Source organism: Globicephala melas, chromosome 17 (genome assembly GCF_963455315.2).
Source record: "Globicephala melas chromosome 17, mGloMel1.2, whole genome shotgun sequence".
Lineage (NCBI taxonomy): Eukaryota > Metazoa > Chordata > Mammalia > Artiodactyla > Delphinidae > Globicephala > Globicephala melas.
The window spans coordinates 23804307-23816750 of record NC_083330.1 but is presented as its reverse complement, the minus strand read 5'-3'; the positions used below and the strand labels follow the sequence as shown (position 1 = coordinate 23816750).

General features: G+C 46.8%; 1 protein-coding gene across 1 annotated transcript in view; it reads left to right on the top strand.

Annotated features, from left to right (window-relative positions):
- Window positions 1–405: 405 nt before the first annotated feature.
- ZNF704 (zinc finger protein 704) overlaps window positions 406–12444 on the top strand; it is a 206162-nt gene continuing 194123 nt past the window's right edge. Inside the window, exon 1 of the mRNA XM_030839175.2 lies at window positions 406–909. Coding sequence (XP_030695035.1) covers window positions 406–909 — 504 coding nt within the window. The remainder of the gene's footprint in view (window positions 910–12444) is intronic.

The following is a 12444-nucleotide window of genomic DNA, read 5'->3' as shown; positions in this document are numbered from 1 at the left end:
ACAGCTCGCGCCGGGGCACGGCAGCTGCAGGCCCGGAGCGCGCGGGCCCGGTAGCCGGCCGCATGGAGCGAAGCGCGGCCCGCGGCTCCGGGGCGGCGGCGGCGGCGAAGGCGGCAGCGCGCCGCTCGCTCACACCCACCCCCGCCCGCGGCCGCCGCGCCGCCCCGCCGTAGCCGCCGGCCGCCGGCGTCCCCACGGGCCGGTCCAGCGAAGGCGGCGCCCGCGCCTCTGCAGCCAGTGGCAGCCGGCGGCCCGGGGAGGCGGCCCCCGCAGCCCCCCGCAGCCCCGCGCCCCGGGCGCCTGCGACCACAGCGGCCGCCCGGGGAGGAAGAGGAGGAGGAGGAGGACGAGGGGGGAGGTGACAAACTCCGGCTCGGCGCGGCGGCAAGCAGCCCGCGGTCAGGCATGCAGGCGCGGCGTCTAGCCAAGCGCTCCAGCCTGGGCAGCCGCCGGGGGAACGCCGCGCTGCAGCCGCCAGGCCCCGCGCCCGCCCGGGAAGGCGCGCTGCCCGGGCTCCCGCTTCCCGCCCCGGCCCCGGCCCCGGCGCCGGCCCCAGCCCCGGTCCCGGAGAGCTGGAGGCCGCCACTGCCGCCGCCGCGCAGCGCCGGGACCGGCCCCCCTCGGGCCGCCGGGGCCGCCGCCGCCGCCTCGTCTCCGGTGCTGCTGCTTCTGGGGGAGGAAGACGAGGACGAAGAGGGCGGGAGCAGGCGGCGGAGGGGGCTCGGGCGGGTGCAGCCGAAGCCCCGAGGGGGCGCGGAGGAGGAGGATGACGACGAGGAAGACGAGGACGAGGAGGTGGTCGTCGAGGTGGTGGACGGCGACGACGACGACGAGGACGGCGAGGAGCGCTTCGTGGCCCTCGGCCCCGGCCGCCAGCTCCCCAAGGGCCCGGGCCGGGGAGCATTGAAGGTGTGTGCGGGTTGCGGGGACTAGCGCGCGCGGGACCCTCCTGCGCGGTGAGGGGACGGGCCCGGGGGCCCGGCGCGGAGCGGGTTGAGGCCGGTACCGGGGACCGCAGAGGCCGGGCCGGGAGGGGTGTGTCCGGCGGCTCGGGTGGCCGCGCGGGCAGAGCCAGGGGGCTGATGAGCTCACCGCTCGGGCCCCAGCACCTTCACCGGGCGGCCGCTCCCTCTTTCCTCCAAGGCCGAGGCCGGCGTGCTGTCTGATGTGGGTGCGGGCAAAGGACGCTTCTCCCGAGCGAGGCGGGGAACTTGGCGATGGGACGAGGTAGGCGCCGGTCTGCGCCCGGTGGGGACGGGCGAGGTAGGGAGGCAGTGAGGTTGTAGTCCTTCCCGAGGAAGCACGAGTGGCCCCCTTCCCCTTATTCTGAGGACTAGTCAAGCTCATAGGAACTAGCAAACAGCTTCTCTTCTCAATCTCTCAACCCCTCCTGCCTCCAAGAACAATTGTGGATGAGTTTCCGTCAAAAGCGCCTGTGAGGGAACCGGTAAACCCAGAAGAGCAAAAAACCAAGTCCCGGTGTATACATGCATTTTGCTGGCAGCTTTTGGCAATGCCGCCCCGCCCACCCCGTACCCGCGGCTTAAAACTCGACATTGTTTGGCATTGGGTTTTTTTCCCCCTCCTCAACATAGCAAATGGGAAAAAAAAAATAGGAAACCAGAGAAAGTGGGGGGGAATTTGCCATTTAAAATAGACGTGAGTTTCTGCTGAGAATTCAAGCAAAGGCCCTTGTGTACTGAAGCACCGAGAGATCTTTCCGTTTGTATATCTTAAGGAGATAAGGGCTTTATTATTACACAACTGACTGGCTGGGCTTTCAGGCATGTGATTGGCCAACGCAAACCACGTTGAGGTTCTTGCACAGTGTATGTTGCTAAGAAGTTTTGAGGGCAGCAAGTGGGAAGCAATGGAGAGAGTGATTTTTTTCTGAAGAGTGGTGCTTAAAATCAACTGGATAAAACTATTGATCGGAGTTTTCAGAAGATATTGGTATTTCAGGAAGAAAAACACATAAACAAATGAGCTTACTAGTTAGAGACTATGAAAAAAAAATCTTCAGGGGCTTGCAGAAAAAAGTCAGCTCCTCAAAGCATGAAATTGCAGTTCCAAAGAAATATTAAACGTCAGCATTTAGAATAGCCCCAGAGTAGACATGGGCACAGATTTCTTTCCTAGACCACCCTGGAAATACCAACTCTGGGAGTGAGAAATTTTCAGCAAGTAGTCGTTTGGGATGATAGTTTTTGACAGTTGCTTGTTGGAATTCAGACCATGACCACCATCATTACCGTGGTCTAATAAAAAGCCTGCATCGTATGGCTACAGGATATAGCTGGATTTGGAATTAAATCACATGACATCAGTGACATTAAGGAACAAAAGTAGGACTTCTTAGCATTTTTGTCCAGAAATACTGAAAAGATGTCTTGTGGTTTGGACGGTGGTTGCACAGTTTGTGATAGAAAAGTTGATTATAATTTATGGTCCGTGCTCAAAGCAAACTCAATGTAGAAAAAAAAATCAAATATATAAGAATAAAAGAACTAGGGTGTGATCATTCACACTATCAGGAAAGATTTTTCACATCTCCGAGCAAATTTCTGCTTAATTCTTTCAAAAGGGGCTTCATTTTATACTGTTGTTGTTTGCCCACAACTTTTCAGGAATTTATATATTGAGGTATAATTTTTATAATCTTTTCCTGCTTTAAAGCCATCTTGACACTGCATCTGAAGAGGTTTTTCTGATGAATAAAATAGTATCATCTTATTCGAATGCATAGATGAATGTCAATATCTTATATATATTTAGGCATTCATTTATTCGCATATTTATCGAGCACCTAATATGTGTCAAGGACTATTCTAGAACACAGCAGTAAGCACCTTCCAGATGCCCACATCCAGCAAGAGAAGCTGGAAGCAGAGCAAGAAGCAACCAAACAGACAAATAAATAAGCATGGTGCTTGAGATCGTGATGCATGCCATGAGGGAAATAATGATACCTCAGTGTCTAGGAGGAAGGAGACAGCTTGTAGGGAGAAGGCCTCTCTGAGGAGGGGACATTTGATCTGAGATTTGAGACATGCAACTTGGGAAGATCCTTCCGGAATAACAGTTGCAAAAGTCTTGAGGTGGGAAGGAGAAGAGGATGAGTATGGCTGGATCTTGCTGGAGATATGTCAGGGAGGCAGGTAAAGGCCAGCGACGTAGAGCCTGGTGGACCTTTTTAAAGTAGAGTAAGAAGTCTTTGGAATGTTTTAAACATGCAAAATGTTTTGTATTTTTAATAAGGTCACGCTGTGTGGAGTATAGAGGACAGCAGGGAGGAGCAGGGGTCCAGTTCGATGGCGATCGTTGAAGTCCACGTGAGAGGCGAGGGCACTTTGGACTAGGAGTGGTGTTAGAGAGGAGGGAACAAATTCAGGATCGATCGTGAAGATCCACCTGCAATAACTTGCTGATGGATTATGTGGCGGGGCGGGAGGGTGACAGAAAGAAGGGAATGCAGGATGAGGCCCCAGCGTAAAGGTTGGCCAAATGTGCCATTTGCTGAGATTGGGCAAACTGGGAGAACAACAGGTTTTTGCGAAGAGAAAAATCAAGTCTTCTCTTTGGGGCCTGTTAAGTCCGAGATGACGCTTAGACACCGGCATGGAAACTTCAAGTAGGCAGATGGCTGTAAGGTGTGGAGCTGAGGGGAGAGGCCACGGCTAGAGAGAGAAATTTGGGAGATGTGTTGATGTCATTTAAAGCTGGGGATGAGAAGGAGAGTACAGCAGGCCAGAGGAGAGTACAGCCTTGGGCCGGACTCTGGGGCACAGCACTGTTTAAGTTTGGGTGTGGGAGGAGAAGCCAGCAAAGACGATTGAGAAGCAGCAGCTAAACATGTCAAAGGAAAACTAGAAAATGGAAAGTCCATTTAGTTCCAGAAGTAGGGAGTAATGAACTGTGTTGAATACCACTGGGATATGCGTAAGATAAGGACAGAGACATGTTCATGTGGATTCGATAATATGGAACGTATGGGTATCCGTAACCAAAGAATGTGAAGTCAGGGATGCGACCCAAGTGGGCTGAGCAGTGAGTAGAGGCAAGGACATAGTGAAAAACTCTCTTGTTGGAAAGGAGAACAGAGAGAAGGGGGAGAGAGCATATGGTTTAGATTGTTTTGAAGATAGGATACTGTAGACTCTAATGTGACTACAGCATGTTGGGAATGATCTGTTGTGTGTGTAGGAAGTGTATTTGTTTTCTGTCGCTGTGTAACAAAGCACCACAAACCTCTTGGCTCACATCCATCCTCCCGGTATCTGTGGGTTAGGAGTCGGGGCCAGGCTTGGCTGGGTCTGCTGATGAGTCTCACAGGGCTGCAGTCAAAATGTTGGGTGGGCTGTGGTCTCTTTGGGAGGCTTGACTGGGGAAGAATTCACTTCTCAGCTCCCCCAGGTTGTTAGCAGAATTCATTCCCTTGCATCTGTAGGTGTGAGGATCCAGCTTCTTGCTGCCTGTTACCTGTAGGCTGCCCTCAGCTCCTAGAGCCCCTCTCCCCCAGCCACTCTCCCCCACCCCACCTCTACTCCTGCAGTACTTTATTACATGGTTTCCTCAACATGGCCTCTTACTTCATCAAGTCAGCAAGGAGAATCTTAGCCCCTGTCTGCTGGCAAGATGGAGACTCATATAAGGCACTGTAATCACAGAAGCAGTACTCCATCATCTTTGCCATATTCTATTGGTTAGAAGTGAATCATGGGTTCCACCCACACTTAAGCGGGGGAGATATGCAAGGGCATGAATACCAAGAGGTGAGGGTCGTCAGGGGTTACCGTGGGGAGGAACCGAAGATGCAGAGAAAAGAGGGATAAGTTCAGGAGGAAGGTCCTTAGAAAAGTCATAGGGCAGGGGACCTGGAACCCAAGTATAGGGATTGGTCTTTGACAGAAGCAAAGACCCTTCTTCCATTAGGGAGAAGGTAGAGAAAGTAAATCCAGATGTGGGTAGTTGTATATTGGATGGTGGTCAGATGAAGTAGTATTCACCTGATGGCTTCTGTTTTCCCCCTGCAGCAGGAGGGAAGGCCATCAGCTGAGAGCAAAAGAGATTTGGGATAAGAGCTAAAGAGATAGTGTTGTGGGAGAGTGGGAGAGCAAATGTACCAGGGAAATCAGATAGAGTTGCTAGACGGTATCAAGGGCCCATCTGATGTTTGTGGTTCTACTTGTACAGTGTAAGCAGTCTGTCTGGGTATGTGATTTTCCCCACCTTCATTCCATTAGCTCAAGCATAGAGTGATAATAACAAACAGAATGCCAGCTAACGTTTATTAAGTTATTTAATTACCATGCTAGTGCAAGTCTAAGTGTACAGTCTCATTTAAACTTCATTACCTATCCCTGAGTCAGGCATTATTATAGCATCCTCATTTTACTGAAGTGATAAGCAGTTTACTTAAAGATACACAGGTGTTAGGTGGCAGAGCAAGGTTTTGAGCCCTGGGCAGTCTCACTCCAGAGCTAGTACCATGAGGCCTTACACTTCACTGTCTCTTGGAGACAAAGCAGAGAGCTGGATTCAGCAGAGATGCAGTTTAGCCAGGTGGGTGAGCAATGACAAGAGAGAGAACACACTGTTGACGAAGTTGGCACTGCTGTGACTATAATGATGGACTATGGGATCTAAGAAAAGTAAGGACAGGAAGGGGCCATGGGCTGGTAAAAAAGTCAGGGGTCAGTGGATTGGAGAAAACAAAGAGGAATCAATAAAATCATTAAAAGAATGGGAATGAAATGCAGGACAACTTGGGTTCCAAGGTAATGTTAATATGAATGAATATTTGCTGAATACTTATAAGCCAAGAGCTGCACTAAATGCTTTCTATGAAGGAGGATCTATGAGAAATTATGGTTTGGGAATCAATATTCTCCAGCTGAGTATACTGACTTGGATGTGAATTAGCACACCTGAGGCTGTATGGGCACAAGCAGAGCCCTGGTTCACATCCATAGCCTGTGCTTTTAATCTCCCTCTATTTATTTGTGATGTTTATGCCCACTTATATCCAGGAGTATTTGGGAAGGCTGAAGAAATAGAGGAATAGATGCTACTAAGTATCTGAGATGCTTGATTACTGTAATGGCTGCTAATTTGGGCTTTAAATGAGACAAGAAGACAAACTGGGTATTACACAGTTTTCAATTTCTGATCGAGGAAGCTTACATATTTATGGGCAGTGATAAGATTCCACACACCCCCAAAAAACAAAAAAATAGCCTCCTGGGCCCTTGAATGAGGAACACCAGGTAAATAATGTCTCCAACCAGAGCTTAATAATAAAATTTTAAAAAAAATACAAGGACACTGTCAAACGGAGGAAGGATTCTAAAATAAGTTGCTACTCAGTGGGCAAAACAGTAGGGGGCTGAGATAACTAGGCTCAGAGCTGTGCTCTGCGATGCTGTGTATTAGTTATGGACAAGAGCCAGAGAGTCTGAAGGGATTGATAGTGTAGTGTCATAATAAGGTTAGGAGACACCTGGACCTGAAAGACCGCTATTAGTTCTATCAAGAGTACATCTGTTGGAAAACTGGGAAGAAAGTTTGTTTTTTTTTTAATTTTTAAATTTTTAAAACAAATTTAGTTATTTATTTATTTTGGCTGTATTGGGTCTTCGTTGCTGCGCGCGGGCTTTCTCTGGTTGTGGTGAGCGGGGGCTACTCTTCTTTATGGTGCGCGGGCTTCTCATTGCAGTGGCTTCTCTTGTTGCGGAGCGTGGGCTCTGGGCACCCAGGCTTCAGTAGTTGTGGCACATGGGCTCAGTAGCTGTGGCGCACGGGCTTAGTTGCTCCGTGCGGCATGTGAGATCTTCCTGGACCAGGGCTCGAACCCATGTCCCCTGCATTGGCAGGCAGATTCTTAACCACTGCGCCACCAGAGAAGTCCAAGGGAAGAAAGGTGGTTGTTTTTTTTTGCGGTACGCGGGCCTCTCACCGTTGTGGCCTCTCCCGTTGCGGAGCACAGGCTCCGGACGCGCAGGCTCAGCGGCCATGGCTCACGGGCCCATCCGATCCGCGGCATGTGGGATCTTCCCGGGCCGGGGCACGAACCCGTGTCCCCTGCATCGGCAGGCGGACTCTCAACCACTGTGCCACCAGGGAAGCCCGGAAGAAAGGTTTTTAAGTGAGATAATATATGTCAGAGTGCCCACCTTCAGTGCTTAATAAATATTAACGGAGAGGAATCTGTTTCATGTGTGCCAGCTCTTTGGGGTGGTTAGCACATCTATTAGACTGTCTCTGGGCTATCAGATGGCTTTAAGAAGCCTTTGGCAGGGACCCGTGCAGCAAGCACTGAATTCCAGTTTGCTGATAAGTATGTGTGTTGCAAATGGTCTGCGTTGGCTCGAGGGGAAGGCATGTGCATCTGATACCAGGCAAAGTTGTCATTCACTGAATTGTCGACTGCCAGACTTGGAAGGGAAACAGAGATTATCTGGTAACCTGACACCCCCTTTAGACTGCTCAGGACACCGGGACTAGGGAAGGTGAAATGCCTTGTCTGGCTAGGGCTGCTTAGCCACTTAGGTGGGACCAGGATTAGCACCCTGGTCTGCCCAACCCCAAGTTCTCGCCCTCCTTGCTGGGTTAGTCCTTTGTGCCTGGAATGATCTGCGGTTAGTTCACTGCCTTAGAGTTGTGGTGAGAGAAATCACAGTTCCCTGAAGTCATCTACCACTCACTGCTTATCAACTTCTATTTTCGGAATGCTTTTCCTTCCTAAAGTACCTCAGGGAGAGGTGGTCTCATTTCTGGCTGTGGGAGGTGGGCAGGACCCTCTGTGAATCCTGTCCAGGTCAGTCCCCCTCCCTGTGCAGTTCCCAGGGGACACGTGTGCTCAGAGGATGATAGAGAATGGCAAATGAGCCCCATTTCATCGTGAACCGAGTTCCCTTCATCTCTGGCTTGGTGTGCCTGGTAGACTGGCCTGGAAGACGTAGTTTATACTCAGCCCTTAACTAGGGCCTCTCCTCCACCAGATTTGACTGCTGGTTGGGCCTGCAGTGCCCCGTAGCACAAGGGTTAGAAAAGGAGGAAAAGCGAGAAGTCAGCCCTGCCTGGAATCCCCTCACCTGAGCTTAGTGAGGAGGCGCCAGGGAGCTACCGCTGGGATGTCCTTGATCTCTGAGAGCCCCCGGAGCCTATTCATTGGTAAATGGGCCCTGGTCACATTACCCTGTCTTCCTGCTCATGGGTGCTCAAAGGGAAGAAGAGTGGGAGCCTCTCCCTGCCCACTGCAGTGTGCGCAGTCAGAACTTCTGGTCTGCACACAACAACCAGTCTTGTACCATGGCTTGATACAATGTCTGCTAAAGCTGAGGAAACTTGACCTTTAATTGTCCTGTCCCATCTCTATGAAGGTAAATGCATGGTTTCCATTAGACTTTCTGAAATATTTGAGAATACTTAGAGACCCTTATAGCCAACCTTCCAGCCTAGTCGAATCTCTGAAATAAGAATGATTTTCTTTGGGTTTGCTGTCCATGTTTCTGGTCATTCCCTCAGGAGATGTTTATTATGGGCCATGGCTTGCCATGTTCCTGATATGCATGTGGGAAACAGCAGTCAATAAGGCCGACTTCCACTTCCGGGGAGCCTACAGCCTGGCAAATTCCTGCCAGATTGTCGATAAAGAAGTTCAAAGCCCCGTTTCCTCTTTATCCCCAAGATGAAGGTTACATCTGCCGAGAGACCTTGCTAGGCTACCACAGTTTGGGATGTAATTTTGATGCATATCCTAAAACATTTGTAGCCAGTCTATATGAAGAAGATTATATGGGCTGGCCAGGAGGTAATTCCTGAATAGCTAGTCAAAGGATGAGTTTAGATCACCAAATCTGGCACATAACTTCAGTTGGTCTCATTTACTGGATGAAGTGGAACGGAATATAACTCTGAGATTCGTGTAGTGGAATTAGAGTGATTCAGTTCTCACACTTCATTGAAGATACTATTTGGAAAACCCAGTGTTATAATTTATACATAGGGAAAATAGGCTTGGCTCTAGAGTTTTGAAGGAGAGTCTGTAGTTTTAGGGTAAGAACTTTGCAGTAACATACAAGAGGGGATCTCATCTTGAAGAAGACCATGGAGCCTTGAGGTGCAAAGAATTAAAAGGATTCTGCCTGTCCATGGCTCCATGAGGACTAAGAGTGTATAGTCTCCATGCTACACATGGCAATTTCCAGTGACACACTTGCTTTCCTTACGTTCTTGTCATAATGGAAGGCTGAGTGAAAGTAAAGCCTCACTGATGCGAACTAATTGGGGATGGCTGGTCTCTCCTTGTGGTGATGGAAGTGTTCTGTATTTTGCCTGTGGTGGTGGATACACATACCTACATATGATAAAATTGCATAGAACTAAATAATATGCACTTGCACACATACACAAGTGAATACACGTAAAACTGGAAAAATCTGAATAAGGTTGGTAGATTATATCAATGTCAATTTCCTGGTTGTAATATTGTACTATTATTTTGCAAGAGTTACCACTGGAGGAAAAAAAAAAAGTGCTCCAACATTTTAAATTAAATCCAATTTTTTCAAGGCAATGTGCCTTGAAATATCATTTAATAAAACGTACAGACAGGATAATTTTAGTCCATTAATATGACCTGTGTAGTGGGCTTGTTAGTAAGATGGGAGGGAACATGGTTGAGTCAAAGCAGATGATTCCTCTATCTGGCCCCCTCCCCACTATTTCCTCTGTGAGGTAACAGGCCCTGAGTTCAAATTCTGGCTTCTCCCCTTGCTAGTTGCATGGCCTTATCAAGTAACTTGATGTCTCAGTGCTTCAGTGTTAGCAAAGAAAATTGGTATAATATTGTTCTGTCTTTGCCTATTGTTATTAAATATGGCCCACAGACCTCCTGCAATTAGACATGGATGGCAATTTATCGCCTTTATGGTTCCAGAAAAGAATCTTTTGTAAAACTTCGTTCAAGGCTTCAAAATCCTACAGTTAGTTTGACCGTTACAACCGCCTGCCTGTTCCACACTACCAAGGTATTTCAGAGAGCTGCTTCCTGAAGTGACTTCGTTCATCTGAACTCTGGGGTGTTCCATTGTATCAGTGGTGAGCTTGAATCTTCCCTTTCATCTCAGGAAGCTGTGAGTCATTTATCTACTTGTGCGAAGAGGACAGAAACATTCTAGCTCTCAGGCTCATCAGTCTGTTCAGATCTATAGCTCTTATATTGGAAAAAACCTGGCTAGTAGCCATACAGGTGGGAAAAGGCTTACCACGCACGTTGAATTATGTGTCTATGTGTCGTTGAAGCCTGCGATGGAAATACAGTGATGTCACCTTTCACCTCTAACTTGCATGTGGCTGAGAACCCCTGAGGTGTGAATTCGCCCTTTCCATCCTCCTCTGCACTGGTGTCTACGACCTGTTGTGCTTTTGTTTGGTGAAGAACTCACTGTTCTTTGGGTAGATGGGGATGCAGAGCCCAAAGTATACTTCTAAACTCTTGTAAATACTTGCTTCTACTATTGGAAGATATCTAGATGGAGGAGAAATGGACTCTGGTTAAACAGCATGGGGAAATTCCAGTTAAAAAGAGAGATACAGATTTTTTTTTAAGTTATAAAATGTTTTAAACATAGAGGAAATTGAATGAGTAGTACAACACCCATATACCTATGAAGAAGTTATTGACTCTAGATGCCAAGGGCCATTTTGAATTTCTAAGAAGGTGAATATAGATTGTGGCATTCATGTATTTATTGGACTACAGAGCCTTTTTTTTTTTTCCTAGAACGTCTTTCCCTTGGGATACATTTTGGGAAATACCAGTTTAAAATTATTTTTCTAAATGGGAAACCCATGGATAAGTGGCTTATACTTGGGATAACTTACTAAAACTACATGATTAAAGAAATAAATTGTCATACGCACAGAGAAAGGTTAAAATATTGTTAGTGGGTCCAGCAAACTTTGAAATATTCTTTCTCATAAAGCTGCTAATTTCTTCAGTATCAAGTTTCTAAAAAAAAAAAAAAAAGGAGTATTTTATGTGGTGAATTTTCACTTGTGTATCCGTGAATACCATTCCTGTGGGTGAAATTTAAAAACCGGTAGCAAACCCTACTTCTCTTGGCAAATCAGGCTCCATGATGGGTCTAGTGGAGGAGATAGGAGGTATGGGAAGTGCTATCATGACAGAATTACAAGGTTCCCAGGGAGCAGAAAAACACACGGTGCTGATACTCAGGCAGGTATATTTAATAATATGTTTTCCACATTCTAGAAGAAAAAAGATTGAAAGTATCACAATTGTTTAAATGAAGAGAATGTATAAATTCAGTAGGAGACTAGGATTGACACATTTTCTGTCAACAACAGTATGACTACTGCAAATAAAGGGGTTAAGCGTTTGTGAACACAGTACCTTGTGTAAGGACTCTTTACTAGCTATTGTTCAACATTTATTTCAGTATTACCCAACATTTAATGCATTATAATTTTTAGGGGGCTCTCATAGCTAACTTGGTAATCTTGGAAGGTGAATTTTATTATCTCCATGCTATACATGTGGAAAATAAGTGTTGGAGAAGAATGGAGCAGTTTCTGTGGACAAAAAAATAGAGAGAGAATTTTTTTTTTTTACCAAATGACGTATTTGTCAAACATTTCAGAAAACATTTGGGGCCAACAGATTTAAAAAATAATTGGAATTGTTACCTAAGCAACAATGGAAATTTAAGGAAAGAAGGGCTTTATTTTGCAGTAAATTTTAAATTAAAAGAACATGAAATACAATTTTCATAGGTTGCCATAATCACTTTCATGTAGCTTATTTATTCTTTGAAAGTCGCTACAAGTGCTTGCTGAAGAACAAACCTCACTAATTTGTATCAGTTTGGGTTAGGATCCAAAGTTTAACTTAAAGAACATTTTTTTTTTTAAATGTAAGCTTTTGACAGTGTTTCAGTGAACAAGTTCGTATACTTACAACTCAAAACTAGTTTAACAAAATGTTAGAAAAATAGTAGAAATATTAGCATAAGGATCTTACGACTTACAAAAAAATGAATATGTGGAGAGTATCTGAAGGAAAAATTGTCTTTTTCATCAGATATTACTTGCAATAAAAATTATCTCAGAAAAAGGAGGAAAATGGGCCTCTGAGCCTATGTAAGCATCCACCGCACACTATAGCATCTTAGAGTGGGAAAGAGGAGGTGGACAGTATGGGAGGAGCCACTAGAAGGTTTGAAATGACCCAAGGTAGGGTTTATGGAAAGGGAAGAGGAACTGCCATGCCTGGTGGATGTTTATGAGGTTCTGAAAATGTGCTCTTAGCCATCTGTTGGGTGACAGCAATATTCTTCAGCTCTTTATTCTTATTCTAAAAGAGAGTTCTATTCAAATAGGTCTCTCAACTCTCTGTATTGATTTTGTCACTTGAAATTT